The sequence below is a fragment of the Triticum urartu genome, chromosome 1A, assembly GCF_056163025.1.
Source record: "Triticum urartu cultivar PI428250 chromosome 1A, HENAU_Tu73, whole genome shotgun sequence".
Lineage (NCBI taxonomy): Eukaryota > Viridiplantae > Streptophyta > Magnoliopsida > Poales > Poaceae > Triticum > Triticum urartu.
In genome coordinates, this window is record NC_141873.1 from 499,989,172 (window position 1) to 500,016,639 (window position 27,468).

A 27,468-nucleotide genomic window follows, 5' to 3' on the forward strand; every position below is an offset into this window, starting at 1 on the left:
TGGTTGGCGGTCTTGTTCTTCCGCAGCTGCTTCTCGGCCTCCAGATTCTTGGCCAGGGTCCCTTCCCGGGCCTTGGCCTCCGAGAGCGTCTTCTCAAGACCCTCCAGCTTCAGTGTCAGATCCTTGATGGAGTCGTTGGCATTGCAGGGCTGCTCAACCTTGCCAAGGACTGCACCCTGCGCTTCCACCAGGGCACCGTTGAGCGTGTTCTTCTCCTCGGCCAGCTTCAGGGTCTGGTCCTTCAGCCCGTCCCGCTCCACCTCCAGATCCTTCACCCTGCCGGCGTGAACCAGAGCCTGGGCATCGAGTGCCTCTTTGTTCCTCTACTCCAGCTCCCTGGTCTGCTGCGCAATGAGCTTTTCCACCTCCTCATCCTTGCCGCGGAGCGTTGCGGCGAGCTTCTCCTCACGCGCGGCAAGGTCCTCCTCCTGGGAGTTCAGCGTGGCCTGGTGCTGGGTCCAAGCGGCTTTGGCTGCGGCGGCCAAGCTCTCTGCCGTCTCCTGGGCCTTCTCGATGTCGTCCCACTTCATGGTGAGCTCCACGTCGCGCTTGGCCAGCTCACCCTGGGCGACCTTCAGCTCCTCACAAGCCTGGCGAAACCAAGTCTGTGTCTCAGTGATGCGCACCTTGAGGTCCGCCTCCGCCTTGTCCACCACTGCCATCCTAGACTTGGGCTTGTCCAGGCGGGCGCGGTGGAGCGCCTGGAGCTTCCGGAAATTGGTTCCCATGGCCTGGAGAAGCCGCTCCTCCTGAGAACAGTTGCCACCGGTGCTCAGTTCGTCAACAACCTCGAGTCCGGCGGCAGCAAGCACCTCCTTGTCAAACACCTCTCCCTCGACGGGCGCCCTAGAGCTCGGCGCCCCTGGGAGGTGGACAAAAAGGTCGTCACCTACCTTCAGATACCTGCCAAAGCCAGAGGCAGCGGAGGAGGAAGGCTGGTCATCGACCACCTCCTCCTCCTCGGCAGCGGACTTGCTGGCCTCCCCGGCAGGCCCCTTGCCGGCCTCCTCGGCAGTAGCCTCACCGGGCTCCCCGGCAGGCCCTTTGGCGGTGCCCTCGGCAGCGATCTTCTCGGCCTCCGCTTCGGTGGCCTTGGCGACGTCCTCGATGACGGTATCTATGTCCTCTGGGTCCGCCGAGAGGGGATCTGGATACCGAGAAGGGGATGAGGCGAGGCCAAGACCAAGATCCAGAAAGAACGGAAGAAGAACAGGAGCGGAAGGCGAGTGACTTACCCATGCCAGGCTGGGAAGCAGAGGTCCCCTCCCCGCCAACATTTGGCGCCGAGGCAAATCCACCAGCACCGGGGTTCTCCTCCTCCTCCGTGTGCATGGGCTCGGTGCTTGGAGCCCTTGCCGGGGACGCCCCTCGGGGAGGCGTGGTTGATGGGGGCGGTGTGTTGGGGGTAGCCCTCTGTGGCTCCTCCTGCTGCTGTCCTCCTCCTGCAACCACGGCAAGGTCGGCACCAAGAGATCGTGCCCCCAAAACACGTCGACAAGGGGTGAGTGGTGAACTTACGCTGGGGACTGTGCCGGGGGCTCCTATCCGGGCTGCTCAACACCACCAACGGTGTACCAGAAATCCCTGCCGGGGCTGGCCGCTCGCCGAAGCCCTGGCCCTCTTCACCCTCTAGGCCAGTGTCTCCGCATCCCTGCAAAGATGAAAACAAGTCAAGATAAGCAGCACGGTTTGAGGGAATGGAGATGACAGAAAGGGACAAGATACTTACTCATCCTCCACCTCCTCCTCTGCTGCTTTCCTCTTCCTCATTGGGCTGAGGGAGCCGAAGTCAAAGGTGACCTCCGCATCGACGTCCGCATCGATGTCTGCCGGAGGAGGGGAGGAGGGCGGAGTCTGGACTGGCTTGGATGAAGAGGAGGCAAATGCTTTCTCCTTCGCCACCGCGGCCTTCACCGATTTCTTCGCAGTCGCGGCCCTCGTTTGGCGCGCGGATGCCTCCTGAGCTTGCCGGGGCTGCACGACCCTGCCGGGCCGAACCGGCTCGCCAGAGGTGGCCCACCGCAGGACTCGCCCTCTCCCCGTGGCCGAAGGGTCGACAGCCTCGGTCTCCTCCGACAACGACTCGTCGACCACATCTTTGACAAGAGGGCCCTCGGTGCCAGCGCTGCTGGCCTCCCCAGCTGACTCCGCCCACTGGGCAAGCTCCTTCTCCTCCGCTGCCGCTGCAGCCTCGTCCTCTACACTGCCAGCACTACCGGCCTGCTTGGCAAGCTCCGCCTCCACCACCCTGGCGGTGATATAGTCCAGCTCTGCCTGAGTGGCATCCTGGATGAGCAGGGGCTCGTTGCGGACGTATATCTCCGCCAAGCCGTCAAAGAACTCCTGCACCTCCTCCTCCGGCGGCGGGGCCCAATCTTGGTCAGGACCATGCGCGTTGCAGTCCGGCATCATGGCGAGGATGTCGGTCTGGCGCGAGTTGTTGCTCAGCGGGACCACCCCCGCCGGCAACCCAAACAGGGGCCCCTTGACGACCTTGCCGGCCTTCGCAGCCTTGCCGGACCTTTCGGCCCAGCCTTCGCGATTCACGTCGAGCTGGAAGATCCGCTAGTAGAAGTGGGCATGCCCCCATCACCGTGATGTTGTGATTGAGGCCAGGGTGAAGCCTCATGATGTCAGACGCATTCTGGAAAAGCCAGGCCGGCCTTCCCTTGTTGTGCAGAGGAGCGATTCGGCGGCGGAGGAAATCCGCCCCAATCATCTCCAGGGTAAGCCTGGCAACGGTGAGGCGGTGGATCTTGGTGGTGGCAATCTCGAGCTTGTCGTCCTGGGCGTCGACGTCGCCCCAGTCATTCCTGCGGACCGGCGGCGCCTGGCGAACCCGGCAGAACTCTTGTGGACCGTCCTCCTCAATCCAGCACCACCGGCCCCGCCATTCTTCCCACCTCTCCTTCTGGGCGCCCTCCGGGTACGTCCCTTGGGACCTTGGGATCCAGGCGGCGCAGCTAGAAATGGCGCCTCCCTTCTGGATGCGAAGGTAAAAATAATGGCGGAAGAGCGCCGTGTTGGGAAGAACTCCGGCGAAGCCCTCACAGAGGTGGGCGAACAGAGCCATGCACGCAACGGCGTTTGGAGTAAAATCCAGAAGGTGGAAGCCAAATGTGTGCATGATATCGTTGAAGAAATCGGAGAAAGGGGGCAAAGGCCGCAAGAAAAGTAATCGACGAAGAACGGGTACCGATTCGGGGCGGCCTCGGCACAATTGGCGGGGATGACACGCGTGGCCGGATGCCCCGTCTTCTCCCCCTCCCCCCCGTCTTGCACCCCCATAGGGGCCTGAAGCAGTCCCGGAGCTCGAACACGTCGACCGTCAAGGGGAAGTAGGCGAGCTGCGTCCGCCGCGCCGCCAACTTTCTCTCCGGCGGCTCGCTCGTCCCGGCGTCCTTGGCCACTCCCTTGCCTCTGCTGGTCTTGGGTGCCATGACGGCTGCGGGGAGCAAGGAAGGCACAGCGGCGGCGAGCAAAGGCGAAAGCTTGGGAAGGAAGGAGAAGGGGATGGCGGTTCCGAGATTGAAGAAGATGCAGGGGTAAATGAGCAGCGCGCCCGCGGTTATTCCTTTTTACGGGGAAGGCGCGGGCCGCCTCTTTTCCCATTAAGTGTGATGTGACGCATGCGTGCGGGAACCGCCCCATGCATGACCCCCACGTCACGCACGCCCCTCCACGTCGTGCGTTCAACATGGGACGTGGGGAAGCGCAGCGGATGAAGAGTTACTGCGGTAAAATCCACCCCACCTGCCCGGGCACCGTTCTGGGCCTGGCCCAACAACGTGTCGCGCTTATGCATGGCCCATGCCAGGGGCTCCTATCGGTGTACAAAAGTAGGGGCTCTCCTTTTGACCCCTTTACTTGTGCACGGGCAGTCAGAGCCACGCACCGTGGCCACACCTAGCAGGGCAGAAGTGGGAAGCCGGAGAGAAGCCGAGGCGCAAGACAACGCCAAAACCAAGAACCCAAAGATCAAAGGGACGAAGCAGGTTCCCCCAGCAAGACCCTTGCCGAGGCGGCCTCAACGGCCCCGGCAAGAGCCTTACCGAAGCAGCTCGCCCAACACCAGCTGATCACACCACCCTTGAGCCCACGACTTCCAACGTAATCAACCACGTTGGACAAAGGCTCGGGAGGCACCTCCTTGGTGGCATGTAGATCTTCGTCAAGATCATAAACATGTGAGATCAGATGAGGACCAGAAAACGGCGACCCTCGGCGGGATCCTAGCTGAGGAGGTCCACAAGACCCCCGGCAAGCGCCTTGCCGGGGACGACCACGGCGCCCCGGCAAGACCCTTGCCGGGGCCCCGGCAAGACCCTTGCCGAGGGCATCAGCAAGGCCACAACCAGGCCCACACCTACCAAGGCTCCATCACCGTCCCCATGCAGCTGCCAGCCCAGCCAGCTGGGCAAGCGCCTGCGTGGCGACGAGCGGCTTCCAAGCCAACTCAGCAAGCACCTGCGTGGTGGCTGTAGATCTTCATGAAGACCCTACCACCGCGCCACCTCAGCTGCCTGCCTGCCTACATGGCGCCACATGTGTCGCTGGCCTGGGCGCGTGTCGAAGCGAGGCGAGGCGGCGACGGACGGGACGGGCCTCGTTCCCGCCCTCGATAAAGCTAAGGGACACCTAAGCGACGCATTAAATGCGTCTTGTCCTGTAATACGGGCGATAAGCTCGCAGTACTGTAGGCCTTTCCACCTCCTGTGTGCCACTGTGGCAGCCCCTTTCAACTATAAAAGGAGGCCCGTGGCGTACTGGAGTGGGATTCGGCTCTTTTGGGCAAGTTACACCCCGTAGCTAGCTCAAGAACACAAGAACATTGAATACATCCGCCAAAGCAGGACTAGGGTATTACGCATCCTTGCGGTCCGAACCTGGGTAAACGATCTGTGTGCTTCTTGTTAGACCTGCTCTTCTCACAACCTCGCACCCCCCCAACTGTAGTAGGGATTCTTGTGATCCCATAGGTGTCATTTCCCCGACAGAGGGTGGGGAGCCCTTTCCAACCATAAAAGAACCACTTGGCCCCACCAGTAAAATCATGCAGTTTCACCGAACAAAATCTCCCCTACTTTTGCAGCGGGAGAAGGAACCAAATATGCGTAGAGACCAGGAACATCGTGTATCTGAATCCATATGTCCAAAGTGTCAAGCTTAAGTTGGGATGGTTGGGTCACTCAATCATAGGGAGTTATGATAACAGCATGACCCCTGAAGTTCCATGGTCCTTCTTGCATTACCCTCCCCCTCACTTCATCATTGGGAGTTACGATAACAGCATGACCCCTGAAGTTTCATGGTCCTTCTTGCATTACCCTCCCGCAAGGCCTCAACCACCAAGGCAACGAAGCCGAAGAGTGTAGAGGTTCGGTTACACAGGCTTGAAGTTGACTTCCTGCGCAAGATCCCCAACGGCTTTAGAGACCAGATGGGCCAGATGCGTGGTTGGCCTTCTCGCGAAATGTGGGCCAGATGGCATTTCCGTTATTAAGTTCCGGGGTTCCACAGCGCAGGAAACGTGATAATCCTTCCGAGACCGGTACCGCAGCCGGAAACTTTCCTTTCCAAGAACCAAAGAACCCCCAACGGCTACTTTGTGCCGCCGCCGCCGCCTCAACCACAGCCGCCCGCTTCTATAAAGCTTCAGGTCTCTTCCGTTCGCCCCAACGGCTCACAGCGGTAGGAGGAGAGAAGCATCGGAGCGAGAGGCCCGCTGGAGGAGTAGCACCTCGCCGGTTCTCGAGATCTTCGAACGGAGCTGGAACAGCAAGAAGTCCCCATGGCGACCAGGCATAACCAGCACGCGGCTGCCGCTCCGCAGCCGGCCAACAGAGGTGAGCCGCCCGCCCGCCCGCCGAATCTCTCTTTCTCGCTGCGCCGCGCGGGGGACGACCGCGCTAGGGGTTCTTGATTTCTCGATTTGGTCCTGCCTGCGCCGTTGGGTTTCTTGCGGCTTGTTTCGTTCGAGTTCTTGATCTGTTCCGTCTTACGAGTCTGATTCGCCAAGATCGGATTTTTAGTTCTCGAGTTCTTGATTTCTAGTCTGATGCGAGCGTCAAAGAAGCGATTCCTTGATCTTTACTCATGTTTCTCTTTCGTCATGTTCAGGTGCCGCAGTACCGGCAGGGAAGCAGAAGGACGCCGCCGCCGCCGGCGGCCGCCCCGGCGCGGGAGGAAACAGGCGGGTCCTCGGGGACATCGGCAACGTCGTCCACGCCCACGTCCTCGGCGGGTAAGAAAATCAATCAGCGCAAGGATCGAATCCCGTCCTGCTTTTCTTTCTTCCCTTCTTTGTCCTGAACTGAACCCGGTCTTGTTCGCTGCAACAGCAAGATCCAGCTGCCGGCGGGGATCAATCGGCCTATCACCCGGAGCTTCGGCGCTCAGCTCCTGAAGAAGGCCCAGGCCGATCCATCTAAGGTACAGACAGACACGAGCCCCCTTTCCGATCTTCCAAAGCAATTTCTTGATGATGGATTCTAATCTAAATCGCTGTTGTGGTTTGCAGAACGGCGTACCTGTTCCTCCAGCAGCGCGTGCCGCCCCGAAGCCGGTGGCCAAGAAGGTCCCTGTCAAGCTCAAGCCCGCCGCCCCTCGCCCTGAGCCGGCCGCCAAGATCGCCACCGGCTCCGACGAAAACAGGAAGCCATCAGAGGTCGCCGGCGGCGGCTCTGCCCCCAGGAAGAAGGTCGTCCACACCCTCACGACCGTGCTCAACCATCGGTCCAAGGTGAGCGACCCGGCCCATCCAACCAACCCCTCTGTTGTCCTAAACTCTGCTCATCCCAGTGCCTTGACTCTGCTCGCGTGTTCTTGTGAATGGCAGGAGGCCTCAATCGATGACATCGACAAGCTGGACGGCGACAACGAGCTCGCCGTCGTCGACTACATCGACGACATCTACAGATACTACAAGGAGGCACAGGTAACCACAAACCTCCCTCTTCAGCAATTGTCTGCTCAAGTGACACACCGCAAGCAACTGTTCTGACGATGCTCACCAATCTGTGTTGTGTTGCAGCACGAGTGCCGGCCGATAGATTACATGGGCATCCAGCCCGAGATCAACCCCAAGATGAGGGCAATCCTGATAGACTGGCTAGTGGAAGTGGGCCATAAATTCGAGCTCATGCCCGAGAGCATGTACTTGACAATGTACGTCATCGACAGGTTCCTCTCCTTACAGGCGGTGCCTCGGCGGGAGCTGCAGCTCGTCGGCATGGCTGCCATGCTCATCTCCTGCAAGTACGAGGAGATCTGGGCGCCCGAGGTATATATGGCCCAAACACTTTCTCTCATCCCCTTAATTTGCATCCATAGATCACCTGCTCGTGTCTGTCTGTCTGTCGGTCTGTGAAGGAACTCTGAATCTGAAGTGGCGGTTTGCTTTGTGTTTGCAGGTAGACGATTTCATATCCATAGCCGACTACTCGTACTCTCGGCAGCAGATCCTGTCCATGGAGAAGAACATACTCAACAGCATGGCGTGGAACCTCACCGTGCCCACCCCGTACGTCTTCCTGGTGCGGTTCGCCAAGGCCGCGGGGAGCGGCGACAAGGAGGTAAAAACGCATTGGACTTTTGATTCAGATATCTGAAGTTGCATCTCATCTTGTTGTTGAACGCAGCTTGAACATTTGCTGAATTTCGTTTCCTCCTCTTCTTGTTGTTGAACGCAGCTTGAGCATATGATCTTCTTCTTCGCCGAGATGGCGCTCATGGAGTACGGGCTGGTCACCGTGCGCCCCTCGCTGGTGGCGGCGTCTGCCGTGTACGCCGCCCGGTGCACGCTGAAAAGAAGACCCGTCTGGACGGAAACCCTCAAGCACCACACCGGATTCGCTGAACCCCAGCTCCTGTAAGCCATACATTCGCTTGTCTGTCTGTAGTCTGTACTACCTACCACCTGATGAAGATGAACTTGGCTGAATGAGCTGAAATTCATGAGAAATCTATCTGTTTGTTGATTTCAGGGAGCCTGCCAAGGTGCTGGTCATGGCGCACGCGGCTGCTCCGGAGTGCAAGCTCAAGGCCATCTACAAGAAGTACTCCTGTGAGCAGTATGGGCGCGTGTCTCTGCGCCCTCCGGCAGTGGCCGCTCCTCAGCGCCTGGCCTAGTCTGCTCTAGGAATTGCTGCTCGGCTTTCGATCTTGAAAGCTTGGTTGCTTACTGTTACTGTCTGTTCTGCTACTATCTGATATGATACACCAACTATGTTTGAATCGACTTCATTCAATAGCGATTTCCTTGGCTTTCGAATCAAGAGAGCTGGGTGTTGCTTACTCTGTATATACGGCACACCTGACCAGAGTGCACTACAACAATTCATACTAGTTTGAATCGAATTCAGAGCTGTGTTACTGAATAAGTTTTCCTGTTCTCACAAGTGGTCTTTGTTTCAGTTTGTACTTGTTACAGTTACCCAGTTACCTCTCAGCCGAAGAAACAATTAGCTGATCTGTGCAGAAACTTAAAATTGAAGTCATCTGAGAATATCTCAACAGCCATCTGAGCATGCTTTTTTACTGGGTAACTGTGGTCTTTGTTTCAGTTTGTACTTGTTACAGTTACCCAGTTACCTCTCAGCCGAAGAAACAATTAGCTGATCTGTGCAGAAACTTAAAATTGAAGTCATCTGAGAATATCTCAACAGCCATCTCATGCTTTTTTACTGGGTAACTGTGGTCTTTGTTTCAGTTTGTACTTGTTATAGTTACCCAGTTACCTCTCAGCCGAAGAAACAATTAGCTGATCTGTGCAGAAACTTAAAATTGAAGTCATCTGAGAATATCTCAACAGCCATCTGAGCATGCTTTTTTACTGGGTAACTGTGGTCTTTGTTTCAGTTTGTACTTGTTACAGTTACCCAGTTACCTCTCAGCCGAAGAAACAATTAGCTGATCTGTGCAGAAACTTAAAATTGAAGTCATCTGAGAATATCTCAACAGCCATCTGAGCATGCTTTTTTGTGTGTGTGTGTGAATCATCTGAGCGTATCTTTGAAAGCTAGAAAAAACTGTTTGGACTTGCCACCACCTCCTTTCTGTACTTGTAAAAATCATAACATAGCTGAAAACTTTCTCTTCGTTTGGACTGAAATTTTCCATGTCCTTTGGTGGTATTGGTCAATTCACAGTTTTTTTTTCCTGAACAAAGCAATAAGTACTTGCAACTGTCTGGGCAATAAGAGACAACACGAGTATTTAACCAAAAACCACCACAATTGATGGAAACGTGCCCAGAAACTACCACAATTGATGGAAACGTGCCAGAAACTACCACTTTACAAATCGGTACTTCAGAATTTACAGGGGATGTGTTGTAATTCAGAGGAAAGGAGAAGCACAAATATACCACAGAGTGCAGAAAGGGAACCTCAGGAAAAATAAACAAAGAGGGTGAGGGACTAGAATTACAGCAACAATGGAAGTGAAAGTCATTCGAACTCAAATACATTGCTCAAAACATACTTATCGAATTCAAATACACATTGTTCAAATGAACATACTAAGGGGCTGTTCGGGAGTCCACCAGCTCCCTGGATTTTAGGAATCTGGGAAGTACCGATTCACTCACTCCACAGTTTTGAACTAAAACTCCACCAACTCGGGGAGTAGCAGCGTGGAGCGGAGGGACTTCGAACAGTCCCTAAGTTTCTTTCAGAGTCTCTAACAACATTTCAATTATTGAGCCGTGAAATGTAACTGATGAAAGATGTGATATCGCTGTCCGATGAACCACCCACTTCGACCGCGGCGCGAGAAGCCTCTTTCATAAGCGAAGCTCTCCCCCTCGTGCCCTCACCGTCGTCACAATTCATGAGCCTCTTAACACCTTCATCAATTTCATCTCTTCCGATGACGTCATCGCCCCGGACCTTCTCCTTGAGGTTGTGCCCAACCTTCCACTCATCGACGATCAGCCGGCTATTGATCGGCTGGTCGAAAGCTATCGGCAGAGTCAGCATCGGCACGCCGGCGTAGAGCACCTCCAGCGTCGAGTTCATGCCGCAGTGGGTGAAGAACCCCCAACTGAAGGATGGCACAACACCTTGAGTTGGTCACACAGGGGACGATCACACAGTGGCTTCCACGGATCAAATCGCGCACACCGGCGCATGCATCGCGGAGCACCCACAGGAACCTGACATTGCTCTGGGCCAGGCCAACGGCGATCTCGTCGAGCTGAGCGGACGACACCGAGAGGTAGCTGCCGAGTGAGACATACAACACTGAGTTCACCGGCTGCGTGTCCAGCCAAGCCATGTAGCCTTGCTCTTGTGAAGAACTGGCATTGTGTTCTTGGAGTACCATGAAGGGGATGCAAAGGCCAACGGCGAACACGGGGCAGCGGAGCTCTCGCCTTAGGGAGTCAATGGCGTCGCTCTCGAGCTCGTAGAAGGAGGTGAAGATGACACACTGTGCTTTTCTGACGTAACGATATGCTTCAAGGACCTGGTTCAGCACTACCTTGTTGGAGTGTGTGGGCTCAAGATCGGCTAACCTGATTGACTTCAGGCCAGGAATGTAGCTCTCAATCAGACAAGAATCCTTGCCATCTGCAATACTAAGATCAACCATTGTTGTGGTGAAATCCCAACAAATTTGATTACGATCTGGAAAGTTTGGGTTGGAGAACTTGTACCTGAGTTGTCAGACACCGGAGAAGCGGTACCGCCGGCGGCCACGGGCAGGCGGTGGAAGTGGTACTGCACGGAGAACATGGTGACGCTGAGCGGCGAGAGGACGCACACCGGGACGCCCCTCCGGTCGCCGACGCGCACCGCCCAGGGCACGAACGTGTCGGCGACGATGGCCGCGGGCGCGGCCCCGAGCCGGTCGAGGAGGTGCTCGAAGGTAGACTCCATCCGGGTGTACACGGCCTCGACGAACCCGACCATGTCGGCGGCGCGGCCGTGCTCGGAGGGGGCGACGTTGGGGATGGCCTCCAGGCGGACGCCCGTGACGACGATGGTGGCGGACACGCCGCCCCGGGCGGCGAGGACACGGCACAGGTTCAGCATCGCGTTGATGTGGCCGCGGCCAGGGTACGGCACGGCCACGGAGTTCGTTGGTCAGTGGCTCCGCGCGGCGGCCTCCTGCTCTCTCGAGGTAGTAGCTTGCTAGGCGGCGATCGAAGGCTCGAAGCAGAGTTCCTGTGAACTGTGACCATGGGGGATTCGGGATTCCGGCTGCCATCTTTCTTCTTTCGTGTAGGGGCCGAAAATACATTATTTTTACAGAGAAAATGCATCGGGATATCCACCAACGAACTGCACCGTTTGTCGTGCTCCGTTTAGGTCCTCCGTTCAAAATACATTTTTTTTTGCGGGTGCAAAAAACATTATTTTTAGTTTACAGAGAAAATGCATAGAGAAAATACTCATAAATTTGTGCTCACATGTTAGGCTGGTGGAGGCTGGCTCGGTTTAGTCCCATATTGCTTACAGGAGGAGGCCATGACCAGCTTATAAGAAAGAGTATCCCTCCTTTCAGTCTAGACTTTTGGGATGAAATGAGCTCTCTAGTGACGTAAGGACCAGCATGACAAAACTGAAAAGATAGCAGCTTGGCACAAACGCTCGTCACCTCTCTCGTCATTGTCATCGCCGAAGCCAAGACAATGAACAATCTAAAAACATACACCACGAGGGGTAAAGACGATCCACACGCATGAATCCGACTACCCCCCCCCCTTCCCCCCCCCCCCTCCCCCCCCCCCCTCCCCCCTCACCATCAATGACCGAGATCGCCGCCAGAGGACGGTGCTGGAAGATTGGCCTCTACCGGTGGTGGCTAAGGTTCTAGCCGCCAAGACGAGAGGAAAACCTGTCAAAGAAATAGGGAAAGGCTGGCTTACACTTTGTTTTGTGGTGGTTTCTGTCCTCCGGCTCTCCCCATTAGCCGTGCATTGCGGTGGTTGGGCCATGTTCTGGACCCGAGAGTGTGGCTCTTAGCCTTTGTATCTTTTAATTTTTTTTCTCAGTCTTTGCGATGTGGACGCTCTTTCCTAACTGAAAACTAGGATAACAAAATGTCTAGAGAACCTAGCCGACTTGACACACACGACTAGAATTTCAACCACTACACCATTGTTCCATACTAGCAATTGCGACTTCACGGTAAATAATCGGCAACACAATGACCATTGTAGCACGGCGATCGAACTAGGTCGGTCCCGCCAAAGAACTAGCCCAACACATCAAGGGCTAGTTAGCTCCATCTTTAGTGCCGAGCCTAGTGGGGGGAAGTTGCAATTTGCAAACCTTGAATCAACAAGTCCCACCATCACCGTTGAGATCACCGTGCACCGAAACCATCCTTTGTGAGGCATTAACACCGCCATGTTGTCCTACGTGACTAGGCTCCAACTTTGCAATGCAACCCAACTCCACCTACTACCACCATTATTTCAATGTTAACTGAGAAATACTCTTATTTTTATTACGTCAACAGAAAAAGTGGTTGTCTAAAGTTACGGGTATTTTAGTCGGGCGCTTTTTACTTTATGCGACAGGAAAATAGACGCTACGAATCAGAACAAATATATCAAAGAGTTGCATTGAGTGATTGATGTGTGCTTACCGAGAGGTCGAAGTTTAACATTAAAGAGCATTGCGAATTACTCTTTATATCAAAAGGTCACAACTATATTGTAAAAAGAATAATTTACCCTACATATTGCTAGTCTTTCACAATTTCCTAATTCTCATAGCCCCTGCTCGCAATCGCACATCCGTTCAACAAAGATCACCAACGTCGATGTGGATCCATTGCTTCCACCACCTGTACCGTTGGTTCTCGTCTTCACCCCTCGCTAGGGAAAATGAGATAAAGTGAGGAGGATGAGTAATTAGGAAGAAGGAAACTTGAGGGGGGGGGGGGGGGGTACAAAACCAGGGGGCGCTCGTAGGCTCCCCTTTTACCACCATGAATTCTTGTCCTTCCACGAGTGTCACGCCAGCTTTATTTTATCTGATTTGTAGGTTTGGTACAAAAGTGAGTTCTCTAAAGATGTTGACAGGAATATATCAACACTTTGTGAGTACAAATATGAAAGGGAGTCCACCAGGAGGACAAGGAGTAATTTTTATCTAGCATTATTTTCATCGTAACCGGCAATGGATTCCTTCCATGTAGAGTGGATAGTGGCGTCGCAAGCATACCTATGGTGTGTACTGGATTTCGGTTGCGAAACCGAAATCACAACATTCGCGCTTTTTTCGGCTTTGTGTCAGTTTAGAAATGCAAACCTGATGCTAATGCTAGTATAAAAATACACTTGTCAAATAGAAAAAGCAAATCGGAGAGAGCATTGCGAAAGAAACTGCGATGATGACGATTCTCATAGCCCTATTCGTCCTTGGGTTTGTTGCAGGAGCGCAACAAACTGATGGTAATCCTCATTCAGGTAAATTTATGAGTCGCTATTTTGCATATTAGTTAATTGTTTTTAGTCGGGCTGCAACTTTTTAATGGCTTTAATCCTGTTCGCGATTCGTCCTATTGATTGTCATTTTTATTGGCTCATCACCCATGTACATGACTATTGATAAGTGTGACATCCCTTGGAATAGAAGTCATACGGCTATATCTTGCGTCCTAGAACATATGTTTTGGCTATAAGAGACCATGCGATTTTTATGATCCCACGGATTTTGACAGCTTCAAATTCCGATTTATGTTGCGTCCTACTTTCTCCATCCCATAATATTATATGTTTTTGCAAGCTATGTTAGCTTATAAAAACGTCTTATATTATGAGATAGAGGGAGTAGTATTTATGTTGTTCTGTGTATGCTAATAGAACACTACTGATTATTTTGTGGTTTGGTTCAGCCGCGTACGATGTTACGTGGTCACCGCGCGGCCCTTCGTCGACAATCCCACCTCTTCATCGTAAGTAATCTCATTCTTTACCTCCACCTAATAATTAACATAAGGTAGAATCACGTTATGTATATCTGCTTCCGATTTGTATTATGGAGCTAGCGATCATTTCCATGTTGAATGAATTGCGTACGTGTTGTGAGTGCAGCGTCGGACGGCGTGTTCCCGACACAGTGGTGCAACCCCCGCCCACAGCACCTCAAGGCCGACAAAGGGATCCTCTTTCTCAGGCGCAACCTGTTCGACGGCGCGGTGCTGCCCGCAGGCACCAAGCTCGGGCACGCCAGGAGGGCAGGCACCGCCAGCACGGTCACCGGCACCAACCTCGCGCCGCCGCCGTTCGACTACGGCAGCCTCCGAAACATACTGACCTACTACAATATTGCGCCGGGCTCGGAGCAGGCCCGGCAGGTCGCCAGCACGCTCCGGTTCTGCGGCCGCAGCGAGGCACGAGGCGGCGACCAGCCGGAAAAACCCCACCTCTGTGCCAACACCGAGCGAGCGGCCATGGAGTTCGCCGCGGCGGGCCTGGGAGCAGCGACGGCGGAGCCGCTCAGGACGGTCGTGCACGGGCGCGAGGAGCCCCACAGGTACGTGGTGGCGCCCGGCGGCGTCGCCAGCATTGCCGGCGCGGTCGTGCCGTGCCACCCGCTGCCGTACCCGGCGGACGTGCTGTACTGCCACCGGCCAAGCAACGTGGGCGCGGTGCGCGTGGAGCTGGTCGGGCAGGACGACCCTACGCTGGGCGCGACGGCGATCGCCGTCTGCCACGAGGACACCTCCGGCTGGGACGCCGAGTACTTCGCGACGCTCAACGGGTCCCGCGGCGAGCCGATCTGCCACTACATGCCAGAGAAGTATGTGGTGTGGGTGGGTGGTGAAATCCACTAGATTATGATCGGTGAAGTATGAATCTCGAGCTAAGAGGGATGACGTATCAATCTCCACCGTAATATGATCCGACCAAGCTTAAACTAATGGTCACTACATCTTTTATACTGTAAGAACTGCATGCACGAATTTGGAGAAATATACGTGGGGTTCTGAACAACAGTCTAATTTCAAGCCGGAAACGTGAGATCCAATTGAACACCGGCGATATATATCGGCACCATGACTTGGCTCTTCTTTGCATCCTCGACTTATAATTTCGATCCCATTGTGTATTCTGACACAAGTTTGGAGAATAAGGATGAACTGTCCTCTAGCAACTTCGCTGGTGAGTCATGCTCTGCAATTTCACCTGTTTTACACAGCATGACAACAGTTAAAACAAACTAACAGAGGAGAACAGCACATATAGGATTCGCCAGTTCAATCTGTAAGACTGTAACGCAGTGGAGGGGACTCACCGTTGTCCAGAAGAATCACCCTCTCGCTATCAAGAACCGATGTGATACGATGCGCTATCGTGATCACGGTGCATTCGGCAAATTGCTGTTTCAAGGTTTTCTGGATCAAACCGTCGGTTATCGGATCCACTGAAGAAGTTGCCTCGTCCAAAACTAGGATCCGCCTCCTCTTTAGAATCACCCTTCCCAAGCAAACAAGCTGCCGCTGACCCGCGCTCCAGTTTTCGCCGTTCTCTGTCACTGCATTTCAGTTAAATGCAAAGTTATTGGTTTGCCATCATAAAGAAGAGCAATATCCACTGGGAATTTCCGTCATCTTGGAGTACTATCAAACCTGTAGAGTCGAGCTTAAGCTCGTTCTTCCTAACTTCATCTCCAAGATGACAGCAGTCCAATGCCTAGACAACATAGATCACGCACAAACCACTTTAGCCATCAAATAGAAAATGCGGATGCTGATTTTTTGCAAGTTATGGGGTCAAATCGATTTTTTAAATGAATGGAGTCAATTTGAAAATACAGTACCTCCCAGATTTGCTCATCACTATATTCATCCAGAGGGTCGATGTTGCTTCGCAGAGTCCCCTCGAACATAACAGGGTCTTGTGGAATGATGCTCAGTCTTGTCCGTAGGTCATGCAGTCCAATGGTGGAGATGTCGACGCCATCTATCAATATTTGCCCGATACACGGATCGACAATGCGGAATAGCGTTTGAATCAAGGTTGACTTTCCACCACCTGTTCTTCCAACAATACCGGTCTTCATGCCTCCTGAGAAGGTGCACGTCACGCCTTTCAAAACTAAAGGCAGATGTGGCGCATATTTTACCTGCATGCCATACAAGCACTTAGGGTACTAATAACTGCAACGTTATATTAGAAGAAACTCAGCACTGCTATTACTAACTGATGAAAAAAAAATACTATGTGCCACTAAAACTATCTCATAGAACTTCAGAAGTTTCATCAACATGGATTTGCAGAAGAAAAAGAGAAATATTTAAAGTTGAAGAAACGAACATGAAGGTTGCGAAGCTCAATTTCACCCTTTGTTGGCCAATGGCAATCTGGTCTACTTTCTGATATCGTAAGGGGCGGTTCAGAAGGAATGGTCATGTATTGCAATATTCTTTCCACGGATATCATTCTGTTTTCCAAAGCACAGAGGACCAGAATAGCCCACCCTATTAGCATATTCAGACTTAGTCCATAAGTGACTGCAAGACCAGCTGTCTCTGTGAAGTGTAAGGAAATAATAAGTTAATACTAATTAGGGATGCTAATACATTATTTTCTAATTTTAGTTGATTGGAAAAAGCATGTTTACTTACTTGAGTCAATTAGATCAGCTGGCAAGGTGACCAGAAGTATCAATGCAAATCCAAAAATAAAAGAAGAAAGAAAGTCCGAGCGAAAGCACAACCATTCCATCGCAGCAGCATTATATAACGTTGCCCGAGATAAATTATCCATCAATTGGCCAGTCCAACTGATGAACTCTCTTTTCTTATCAAAGCATCTAATTATAGTTGTGCCAGCTATTGATTCAGCGAAATGCTGCATCACAGGAGCTCTGCAAACTCCAGTTAACCTCTGCAACTCCCTAGCAGCACTTAAGTAGTATTGCTGGAAGAGAAGGGATGGTATTATGATTAAAAGAAGAAACAAGAAGTACCAATTAATTTCATAGATAGACATAAATATAACTTTGTGATACAATATGCTACATATTATACATTAAAATAATGTCGTGGGTTAAAATTTGTCTTAATCTGCCTAACCAAAGCTTCACCATTGGTCCTAAATTTGCAGTTGTGACACTTGGTTCTGAACATGCAAAGGGCACCTTTTTAGGTTCTTTAAATCGTACTCCCTCCATCACAAAATAAGTGTCGCAGATTTAGTACAAAGTTTTGAGACGGAAGGAGTATAAAATAGTTAATATAGAAGTTAAAACCAACCTTACTTGGTATTCAAAGTCCATTGATCAAAATTATTGGTTTTTTCTTCAACTATAAAATTATTAGCTTTTTGTGTAGCCACCTGTCAATAAGGTCACTTGTGCTTCAATAAGGTTAAAGTGCCATGCCCTCTACTACTGCTAATTTAAATTGTACTGGACCTGCTCAGTATATATAGAGTGATATCTGAACAGATTTTTCACAACACTACTCCAATCAATAAGTCTATCTATATGAACATTGGTATATCATTACCTCCTGTACTCTACAAATTAAATTTGTTGATATTCCATATTTTCATCAAAGTACATGGATAAGGGTGTGGGGAAGCGAGATCTTATTGGTTTCAGCTCTAGCCTACCCAAACTTGTTTGGGACTAAAGGCTTTGTTGTTGTTGTTCAAGGTGTGGAACTCCCATGCAAAATTCACTAGCTATGAATTAATGTATTTGTACTTTTCCTATGTTTTCAAAAAGGATGCCAACAAAAAAGTCACATCGAACAAAACTATATGAGAAACATTACCTGATATGATAGAGATGCAATAATAACAGGGACAAAAATTACAAAGACTGGCCATGCAACCCGCGACATTAGAATAATTGTTCCAAGAATTTCGATGGCAGGAAATAGAAGGTAGCCCATCAGATCATATATTTGAGTATCCACTGCGCTCTGATCGGTGGAGGCCTGCAATTTGTTTCGACTTTCAGCGTTATTAGTCGAATAAAAAGTTTAACAGCACTCCGAGGAAATGTGACTTCAATTTATCATTGTAAATAACTTTGTGAAGGTAATTACTTACTCTATTCAAGATACGGCCGCTAGGAGTGGAATCAAAGAAAGACATCGGTGCTCGGAATATGCATTGGTGCATCTTGTCAAATAGCATGATTGCAGTCTTACATCCAGCCATGACTAGAAGATAGGATCGTATGAAGACACACAATGAGGTAACAAGGGCTAATGCAACATATACATTTATCATCATCGAGCTATTGACCGGAGGATTCACATCTTTAGATACCGGAGCTGCCCAAGCCATCCATAAATTGCTTCCAATTTGAAGAGATTGAAAAATGATCTGAGCTAGCAAAATAAGTGGCACAAATGCTCCTTTGTGTGCCATTGTAATATATTTCCAGTAGACAATAAACCCAACCCGGCCTTTCTCCCTCTCTTCTTCTTGTACAAGTTGACCATTTTGAACAAGTACTTCTTCATTGTTATCATGTGTTTGCTCATCTGCTATGGGTAGGGTGCTTCCATTGCCATTAAGATGGCAACTACTTTCATAATTGCTACTTGGGAGCTCCAACATGTCCATAGTAGATAATGCATCCTTGTGGGACACAATTAATTCAGTGAATTCTTTTCCAGAATTAAGAATTTCAGTGTAATCCCCTGCTTGTATTATTTTCCCATCTTTCAAGACCTGAAATATGATAAAAGGAATTGAAAAGGATTTTTTGCACATATCATAGAGAAGACATTATACATTTGTTTCCAGCATACCATGATAACGTCGGCTGAAGGTAAGAATTCGACATGATGTGTAACATACACAACTGTTTTTGAAGCTAAAAATCCAAGCAAGCACTCCTGCAAAATACAAATTATGGTCAATAAGTTCACTGAATAGCACCCTAGAATCTCTCTCAAGGATATATGAACTCAAAATTGCTTGGCTAAACTGGATCAATCACAAAATCCAAGGAGTTGTTTAACTTGACTAAAAGAACTATGAAACCAACTTTCCAACAAATGCAATATGAAGAACATTCGTTATAGGATGGACACATAAGCAAGAGATTAATTACCACTCTCATGCATAAGTATTTTGAAATATGTTACTACCCTCGGTAAAAAATATTTTCGAAAGAATACTCATTCTTCCATGGTGTATACTCTTTGCGGATGATAGGACTGCATCAGGGGTCAGCTTTGAGCCCTTATCTTTTTGCATTAGTGATGGATGAGGTCACAAGGGATATACAAGGAGATATCCCATGGTGTATGCTCTTTGCGGATGATGTGGTGCTAGTTGACGATAGTCGGGCGGGGGTAAATAGGAAGTTAGAGTTATGGAGACAAACCTTGGAATCGAAAGGGTTTAGGCTTAGTAGAACTAAAACCGAGTACATGATGTGCGGTTTCAGTACTACTAGGTGTGAGGAGGTTAGCCTTGATGGCCAGGTGGTACCTCAGAAGGACACCTTTGGGTATTTGGGGTCAATGCTGCAGGAGGATGGGGGTATTGATGAAGATGTGAACCATCGAATCAAAGCCGGATGGATGAAGTGGCGCCAAGCTTCTGGCATTCTCTGTGACAAGAGAGTGCCACAAAAGCTAAAAGGCAAGTTCTACAGGACGGCGGTTCGACCCGCGATGTTGTATGGCGCTGAGTGTTGGCCGACTAAAAGGTGACATGTTCAACAGTTAGGTGTGGCGGAGATGCGTATGTTGAGATGGATGTGTGGCCACACGAGGAAGGATCGAGTCCAGAATGATGATATACGAGATAGAGTTGGGGTAGCACCAATTGAAGAGAAGCTTGTCCAACATCGTCTGAAATGGTTTGGGCATATTCAGCGCAGGCCTCCAGAAGCTCCGGTGCATAGTGGACGGCTAAAGCGTGCGGAGAATGTCAAGAGAGGGCGGGGTAGACCGAATTTGACATGGGAGGAGTCCGTTAAGAGAGACCTGAAAGATTGGAGTATCATCAAAGAGCTAGCTATGGACAGGGGTGCATGGAAGCTTGCTATCCATGTGCCAGAGCCATGAGTTGGTTGCGAGATCTTATGGGTTTCACCTCTAGCCTACCCCAATTTGTTTGGGACTAAAGGCTTTGTTGTTGTTGTTGTTGTTACTCATTCTTCCAAGTTAGTTTCGGTAATATTTGTAGTCCAACCAATGTTTTCCACCAAATGCCCCCATTAAATGCATGCCGGTACTTGTACTCAGATATATAGACAGACACTTTCTAAGGGAAAACTTTAAATGTGTATCAGTACTACTCAGAAATTGTGCGTAAACTGGAAGGTGAACACTGCAGCACATGGTAATATAGTATAAATTTATATAATCAAAATTAATGTGTATAAGATCTGTCGCCAGATAAGATATTAGTTTTAGCATTCAGTTATTTCATATGCATAAAGAACAATGAAATACAAAACATCAAGACATACCTTGAACAAGTGCAATCCAGTATGAGCATCAACTGCACTAAACGGATCATCAAATAGATAGATATCAGCATCATGGTACAAAGCACGGGCTATTTGTATCCTCTGTTTTTGTCCACCACTGAGGTTAATGCCTCTCTCTCCTATAATCGTCTGGTCACCGAATGGTAATATATCCAGGTCCTTGATAAGCGAGCATGCTTCAAGGACCTTTTCATACCTCTCCCTATTCATTTCTGTGCCAAAAAGTATATTATCTTCGATTTTCCCACTCTGTATCCAAGGTGTTTGGCTAACATAGGAGATCCTGCCACAAGTTTTAACCTCTCCTGATAATTTTGGTATCTCACCGAGTATGCAAGACAATAAACTTGATTTGCCAGATCCAACTGTTCCACAGATAGCAACCCTCGTTCCTTGTTGTACACGGAAGTTCAAGTCTCGAAGAGTAGGCACTTGAGAAGATGTATTCCAAGAGAATTGACCGCTCGTCACCTCAACCGACACATCGGTGGTACCCCTAGGAAGCTTAGTTACAACATCACTAGGGAGTTCCTCAAGACAGAGAAATGAGCATATCCTGTCAAGCGATACTTTTGTCTGAATGATCATAGAGTATGCGTCTGGGAGACCATGGATAGGTGTTTGCAGCTGTCTAAATGTTGCCAGGGCACATAGCACTTTACCTGTTTCTAATGGAATGCCCATAAGCACGCAAACTCCGAAAGTGGCCATAGCAACAAAAGCAGGAGCAGAAAAGAAGATGGATAGGAGCATCGCCGAGTTGTATACCTTCTTCTTTAACCAATTCATCTCTACCTTCCTCAACTCTATTATCTTGGACAAGAAGATCATTTCCCATCCTTGAAGCTTGAGAATGCGCATGCTCTGTAAGATCTCAGACATAGCCCTCATTCTCACATCCTTGGCGCTCATCATTTTCTCTTGATAATTTTACTCCATTCTCCCTAAAGGCTTATTACCCCCAATTGTCAAAGCAGTGGCAAGAAGGGCAGCAAATGCAGGGCAAAAACCAAGTGTCGAGTATAAGATGAGCATGGCTAGAACAATTTGCACAGGAAGGCGCCAAAGGTCGTGCATGGATCGACTGAAATCTCCTACACACTCGGCATCGAGGCTCACGACATTGATCATCTCTCCGCTCGAGTTGCTTTGCCTGGACTGACTGGAGAGGGCAAGGCCTTTCTGGTAGATAGCAGCAACAAGCGACGAACGTGCACGCACCCCTACTTGTTTTGATCTAAACTGCAAATGCCTCGTCGAAAGACCTTCGATCAGCTGCGCGACAACAAACGTCAATGCTAGAACGTAGCCCTCTCTACTGGACCTTGAGCTCTTATTCAGGTAGTCCACAAAGTACTCGATCAGGTAGGGACCGACATATGAAGCAACACTGCTGAGTAGGGCGTAGACGGCAGTGACGAGGATCGGTTTCCATGTTGTAAGCACAATAGCCTTGGCAAGCTTGGCCGCTGTAGCGTCGGTGAACTGGCCGGTCGCAGAGTTTGACACAATCTTTGCCTTGAAACTAGGGAGGACCCCATGGACACTGTCCCTGTCATCCAAGAAGGGCACATCGTCGAGATCTAGAGTTTTCTTTCTGCCGAGATCAAGTAAGGGGCCCATCCAAGAAAAAGTGATGATGCTGAACCATCCAGCATCTGTGAAGAGTGATTTAGTGCCTGTTGCCTCGGATGAGGAAGGAGTTGCGTGGTCCAAAAGCGGCTGCTTCATGATGAACAGATAACCCCTGAACACCGAAACTGAGAAAAATGCACATTAGAACAGAGTATAAGACTATGAACATTAGATGACACGTCGTCTAAGTTTGACCATAGAAGTATTTTATTTTCAGAAAGCACAGCTGATGCAATTGTACAACAGAAACAACAGACAGGCAATGAAGCACATCACTCCTAGAAATAAAAACAGCAGAGCGCTGCAGAGTCTACAGATGAGCGTGTTTCTGGAACCTATCCTGGATTTTTCGAATTCTATGCTGAACTGTCAGCACTGTAAACAGAAGGAAGAAGAAGACCGAAGGGCAGCAGCAACATCGAAATCTCGCGAAGAACAGACACGCGCGTTTAATCTGTAGATACATGTATGTGCTGTACTGACTACTGAGGCAAGGAGGAGGAGTTACACGGGCGAGGCAGCAAGTTGGACGATCGATGCCGATTTCTGCCACTCGGCCTCGCAGGATAGGAGGATTCCACGTATCCGCTCGCGAGATCAGATCTTTACTCCGACGTTTTGTCCTCTCCAGATGGGGCGCCGCCGCCGCCGCCTACGGAGGGAGGATCTTTCTGGCGGCTGGCGGCTGGCCGCGTTTGTGTTATGTCCGGGCCTCCGGGGTTTGGGCGAGAGTTCATATTTATAGTAAGTAGGCAAGGATCATTCTTCGCGACACAAAAAATCAGCAGCGCATCCTCCCTTAATCCTAGGTTTCCGGGGAGCTAATTTCCCTTTTTTTAGGGCAGGGAGCTACTTTCCTAGTTTTTTTTATATTATAGGACGGAGGGAGTATTTTCCTAGATTAGTAGCGAGCCAGGAATGCATGTTCCATTTTAGTCTCTTTCTTTCCCTCGCTGAACAGCCCAAGTGCATTCTCTCCCCCCTCTCTCACTCTCTCTCTCTCTGAGCAGAGAGGGGTTCTCTCTCTCTCTGAGCAGAGAGGGGTTCCTAGAGAGAGGTCCTACATAATGCTCTCTTCGTCATATAGCAATCCTGATGCACAGATAGTGGCTCAGGACGGCGACTGTACCAACTTGGTTTGGCAGACTGTAGCCGCACGGGTCGCTGCATTGTAGAGTCAGTTTTATTTACCCAAGTGATAAATGGGAGAGAGGCCTGGCTAGATGAAACTGCAGGATCTTCTAATTTATGGCAAGATGAATCTTCTTGAAAATCAATGTGGAAGGGTCTAGTTTCGAGAAAAATTGTTTCTGTGGCGTCTAGCAAGGCATTCCCTGCCTATGAATGATGTTCGTTGTCGCAGGAACATGTCCACAACGATCGCTTGTGGAATCTATGTCATGGAAGACTCATGAAGGCTCATTACTCGAGTGCTCTATGTCATGTTGTATATGGGCACTTGCCTATGACGAGAGCATATGATATGATCTCAACGACTGAAGCGAGCGCGAAACAGTGGCTTTTCACCATCATGGAGTCGATGTCTCATGGATGCTTTGTTACGATGGCAACCCTTTGGGCTACATGGTGGGCAAGACGAATGTCGATACATGAAGGGGCGTTTCATAGTCCGTTGTCAACAAATTTATTCATTAAAAACTTCATCTCAGAACTCGAAGAATTACCCACAAAAGTCATTGTTTGTGTGATCACACTCCTGGCCGAAGAGGGACTTCGACTCGCATGATCGCTCCACCGTCGGGCTACGCGAAAATTCATGTTGACGCACGTCTTGCTAGATCTGGTATAGGAGACGCTGCGACGGCTGTATGTAGGGGCTCTTCTAGAAATTACTTCGGATCATCGGCGCTAGTAATCCATTGTGTCGGATTTCGGATTCCGGCAGACCCTTGAGGTTCGAACACCGGGGTGCGCGCGGAGCTTTCGTCTCCTACCTACCTGCACCCTCCACCTTGCTAGGATCTAAACTAAGGAAAGAACGACACAAGAGACACATGGTTTATACTGGTTCGGGCCACCGTTGTGGTGTAATACCCTACTCCAGTGTGTGGTGTGGTGGATTGCCTCTTGGGGTGATGATGATGAACAATACCAGGAAGAACAGCCTCACGAGGGTCTGTTCTTGGCTGGGCGATGAACTGCTGGGAGGAGCTCAGTCACCTTTCTCTCTCTCTCTCTCTCTCTCTCTCTCTCTCTCTCTCTCTTTCTCCATCCGTCCTCTCTGTCTAGCGGGTGGCTGGTCCTATTTATAGGGGCCCTGGTCCTCTTCCCAAATATCGAGCGGGAAGGGAGCCAACAATGGCGGGCTAATTTGAAGGGGGACAGCTAGTACTAGCTATCCTGACAAAAATAGTCTTCGCCTGCGCAAAGTGTTGGGGAACGTTGCAGAAAATAAAAAATTTCCTACGGTTTCACCAAGATCCATCTATGAGTTCATCTAGCAACGAGTGATCGGATTGCATCTACATACCTTTGTAGATCACGCGCGGAAGCGTTCAAGGACGGGGATGAGGAAGTCGTACTCAACGTGATCCAAATCACCGGAGATCCTAGCGCCGAACGGACGGCACCTCCGTGTTCAACACACGTACGGTCAGCGTGACGTCTCCTCCTTCTTGATCCAGCAGCACGACGGCGTGGTGGTGGATGCAGGGCGTCACCGCAGCAGGGCTTCGCCGTAGTACTGCGAGAGGGAGATGTGAAGCAGGGGAGAGGGAGGCGCCAAGACTCAAGGTGTGGCTGCCCCCTCCCTCCCCCCCTTTATATAGGCTCCCCTAGGGGGGCGCCGGCCCTAGGAGATGGGATCTCCTAGGGGGGCGGCGGCCAAGGGTGGAGTAGCCACCAAGGCAAGGTGGGGCGCCCCCCACCCCTAGGGTTTCAACCCTAGGCGCATGGGGTGGACCTAGGGGGCGCACCAGCCCACTATGGGCTGGTTCCCCTCCCCACTTTGGCCCATGGGGCCCTCCGGGATGGGTGGCCCCACCCGGTGGACCCCCGGGACCTTTCCGGTGGTCCCGGTACAATACCGGTGACCCCGAAACTCTTCCGATGGCCGAAACTGCACTTCCTATATATAATTCTTTACCTCCGGACCATTCCGGAACTCCTCGTGACGTCCAGGATCTCATCCGGGACTCCGAAAAACTTTCGGGTTACCGCATATTCATATCTCTACAACCCTAGCGTCACCGAACCTTAAGTGTGTAGACCCTACGGGTTCGGGAGACATGTAGACATGACCGAGAGGGCTCTCCGGTCAATAACCAACAGCGGGATCTGGATACCCATGTTGTCTCCCACATGCTCCTCGATGATCTCATCGGATGAACCACGATGTCGAGGATTCAAGCAACCCCGTATTCAATTCCCTTTGTCAATCGGTATGTTACTTGCCCGAGATTTGATCGTCGGTATCCCAATACCTCGTTCAATCTCGTTACCGGCAAGTCACTTTACTCGTACCGTAATGCATGATCCCGTGACCAGACACTTGGTCACTTTGAGCTCATTATGATGATGCATTACCGAGTGGGCCCAGAGATACCTCTCCGTCATACGGAGTGACAAATCCCAGTCTTGATCCGTGTCAACCCAACAGACACTTTCGGAGATACCCGTAGTATACCTTTATAGTCACCCAGTTACGTTGTGACGTTTGGTATACCCAGAGCACTCCTACGGTATCCGGGAGTTACACGATCTCATGGTCTAAGGAAAAGATACTTGACATTGGAAAAACTCTAGCAAACGAACTATACGATCTTGTGCTATGTTTAGGATTGGGTCTTGTCCATCACATCATTCTCCTAATGATGTGATCCCGTTATCAATGACATCCCCATGTCCATAGCCAGGAAACCATGACTATCTGTTGATCAACGAGCTAGTCAACTAGAGGCTCACTAGGGACACATTATGGTCTATGTATTCACACATGTATTACGATTTCCAGACAATACAATTATAGCATGAATAATAGACAATTATCATGAACAAGGAAATATAATAATCATTTTATTATTGCCTCTAGGGCATATTTCCAACAGTCTCCCACTTGCACTAGAGTCAATCATCTAGTTACATTGTGATGAATCGAACACCCATGTAATTCTGGTGTTGATCATGTTTTGCTCTAGGGAGAGGTTTAGTCAACGGATCTGCTACATTCAGGTCCGTATGTACTTTACAAATATCTATGTCTCCATCTTGAACATTTTCACGAATGGAGTTGAAGCGACGCTTGATGTGCCTGGTCTTCTTGTGAAACCTGGGCTCCTTGGCAAGTGCAATAGCTCCAGTGTTGTCACAGAAGAGTTTGATCGGCCCCGACGCATTGGGTATGACTCCTAGGTCGGTGATGAACTCCTTCACCCAAATTGCTTCATGTGCTGCCTCCGAGGCTGCCATGTACTCCGCTTCACATGTAGATCCCGCCACGACGCTCTGCTTGCAACTGCACCAGCTTACTGCCCCACCATTCAAAATATACATGTATCCGGTTTGTGACTTAGAGTCATCCAGATTTGTGTCGAAGCTAGCATCGACGTAACCCTTTACGACAAGCTCTTTGTCACCTCCATAAACGAGAAACATTTCCTTAGTCCTTTTCAGGTACTTCAGGATATTTTTGACCGCTGTCCAGTGTTCCTTGCCGGGATTACTTTGGTACCTTCCTACCAAACTTACGGCAAGGTTTACATCAGGTCTGCTACACAGCATGGCATACATAACAGACCCTATGGCTGAGGCATAGGGGATGACACTCATCTCTTCTATATCTTCTGCCGTGGTCGGACATTGAGCTGAGCTCAATTTCACACCTTGCAACACAGGCAAGAACCCCTTCTTAGACTGATCCATATTGAACTTCTTCAATATCTTATCAAGGTATGTGCTTTGTGAAAGACCTATGAGGCGTCTTGATCTATCTCTATAGATCTTGATGCCTAATATATAAGCAGCTTCTCCAAGGTCCTTCATTGAAAAACTCTTATTCAAGTAGGCCTTAATGTTGTCCAAAAGCTCTATATCATTTCCCATCAAAAGTATGTCATCTACATATAATATGAGAAATGCTACAGAGCTCCCACGCACTTTCTTGTAAACGCAGGCTTCTCCATAAGTCTGCATAAACCCAAACGCTTTGATCATCTCATCAAAGCGAATGTTCCAACTCCGAGATGCTTGCACCAGCCCATAAATCGAGCGTTGGAGCTTGCACACCTTGTCAGCATTCTTAGGATCGACAAAACCTTCCGGATGCATCATATACAGTTCTTCCTTAAGATAACCGTTAAGGAATGCCGTTTTGACGTCCATTTGCCATATCTCATAATCATAGTATGCGGCAATTGCTAACATGATTCGGACGGACTTCAGCTTT

At 50.2% G+C, this 27,468-nt stretch overlaps 3 protein-coding genes and 1 pseudogene across 3 annotated transcripts; 2 read left to right on the top strand and 2 right to left on the bottom strand.

The window, feature by feature from the left end:
- Positions 1–5,574: 5,574 nt before the first annotated feature.
- On the top strand, positions 5,575–8,414 carry LOC147991957 (cyclin-B1-5-like). The gene is made up of 9 exons (XM_087526769.1): positions 5,575–5,846; positions 6,121–6,244; positions 6,342–6,432; positions 6,521–6,742; positions 6,839–6,937; positions 7,034–7,282; positions 7,413–7,574; positions 7,692–7,870; positions 7,986–8,414. The coding sequence occupies exons 1-9, from the start codon at positions 5,792–5,794 to the stop codon at positions 8,128–8,130; spliced, it is 1,326 nt and encodes a 441-aa protein (XP_087382895.1). The 5' UTR covers positions 5,575–5,791; the 3' UTR covers positions 8,131–8,414.
- A 1,025-nt stretch (positions 8,415–9,439) lies between these two features.
- On the bottom strand, positions 9,440–11,070 carry LOC147991958 (UDP-glycosyltransferase 87A2 pseudogene; annotated as a pseudogene).
- Positions 11,071–13,344: 2,274 nt separating this feature from the next.
- Positions 13,345–14,793, top strand: LOC147991959 (BURP domain-containing protein 4-like). Its single transcript, XM_087539306.1, has 3 exons — positions 13,345–13,423; positions 13,852–13,911; positions 14,051–14,793. The coding sequence occupies exons 1-3, from the start codon at positions 13,345–13,347 to the stop codon at positions 14,791–14,793; spliced, it is 882 nt and encodes a 293-aa protein (XP_087395432.1).
- A 251-nt stretch (positions 14,794–15,044) lies between these two features.
- Positions 15,045–20,654, bottom strand: LOC147991960 (ABC transporter C family member 3-like). Its single transcript, XM_087539307.1, has 10 exons — positions 20,409–20,654; positions 18,733–18,819; positions 18,023–18,652; positions 17,743–17,907; positions 16,588–16,882; positions 16,277–16,491; positions 15,780–16,085; positions 15,589–15,652; positions 15,255–15,494; positions 15,045–15,145 (listed from the first exon to the last, which is right to left on the bottom strand). The coding sequence occupies exons 1-10, from the start codon at positions 20,637–20,639 to the stop codon at positions 15,045–15,047; spliced, it is 2,334 nt and encodes a 777-aa protein (XP_087395433.1). The 5' UTR covers positions 20,640–20,654.
- Positions 20,655–27,468: the final 6,814 nt, after the last annotated feature.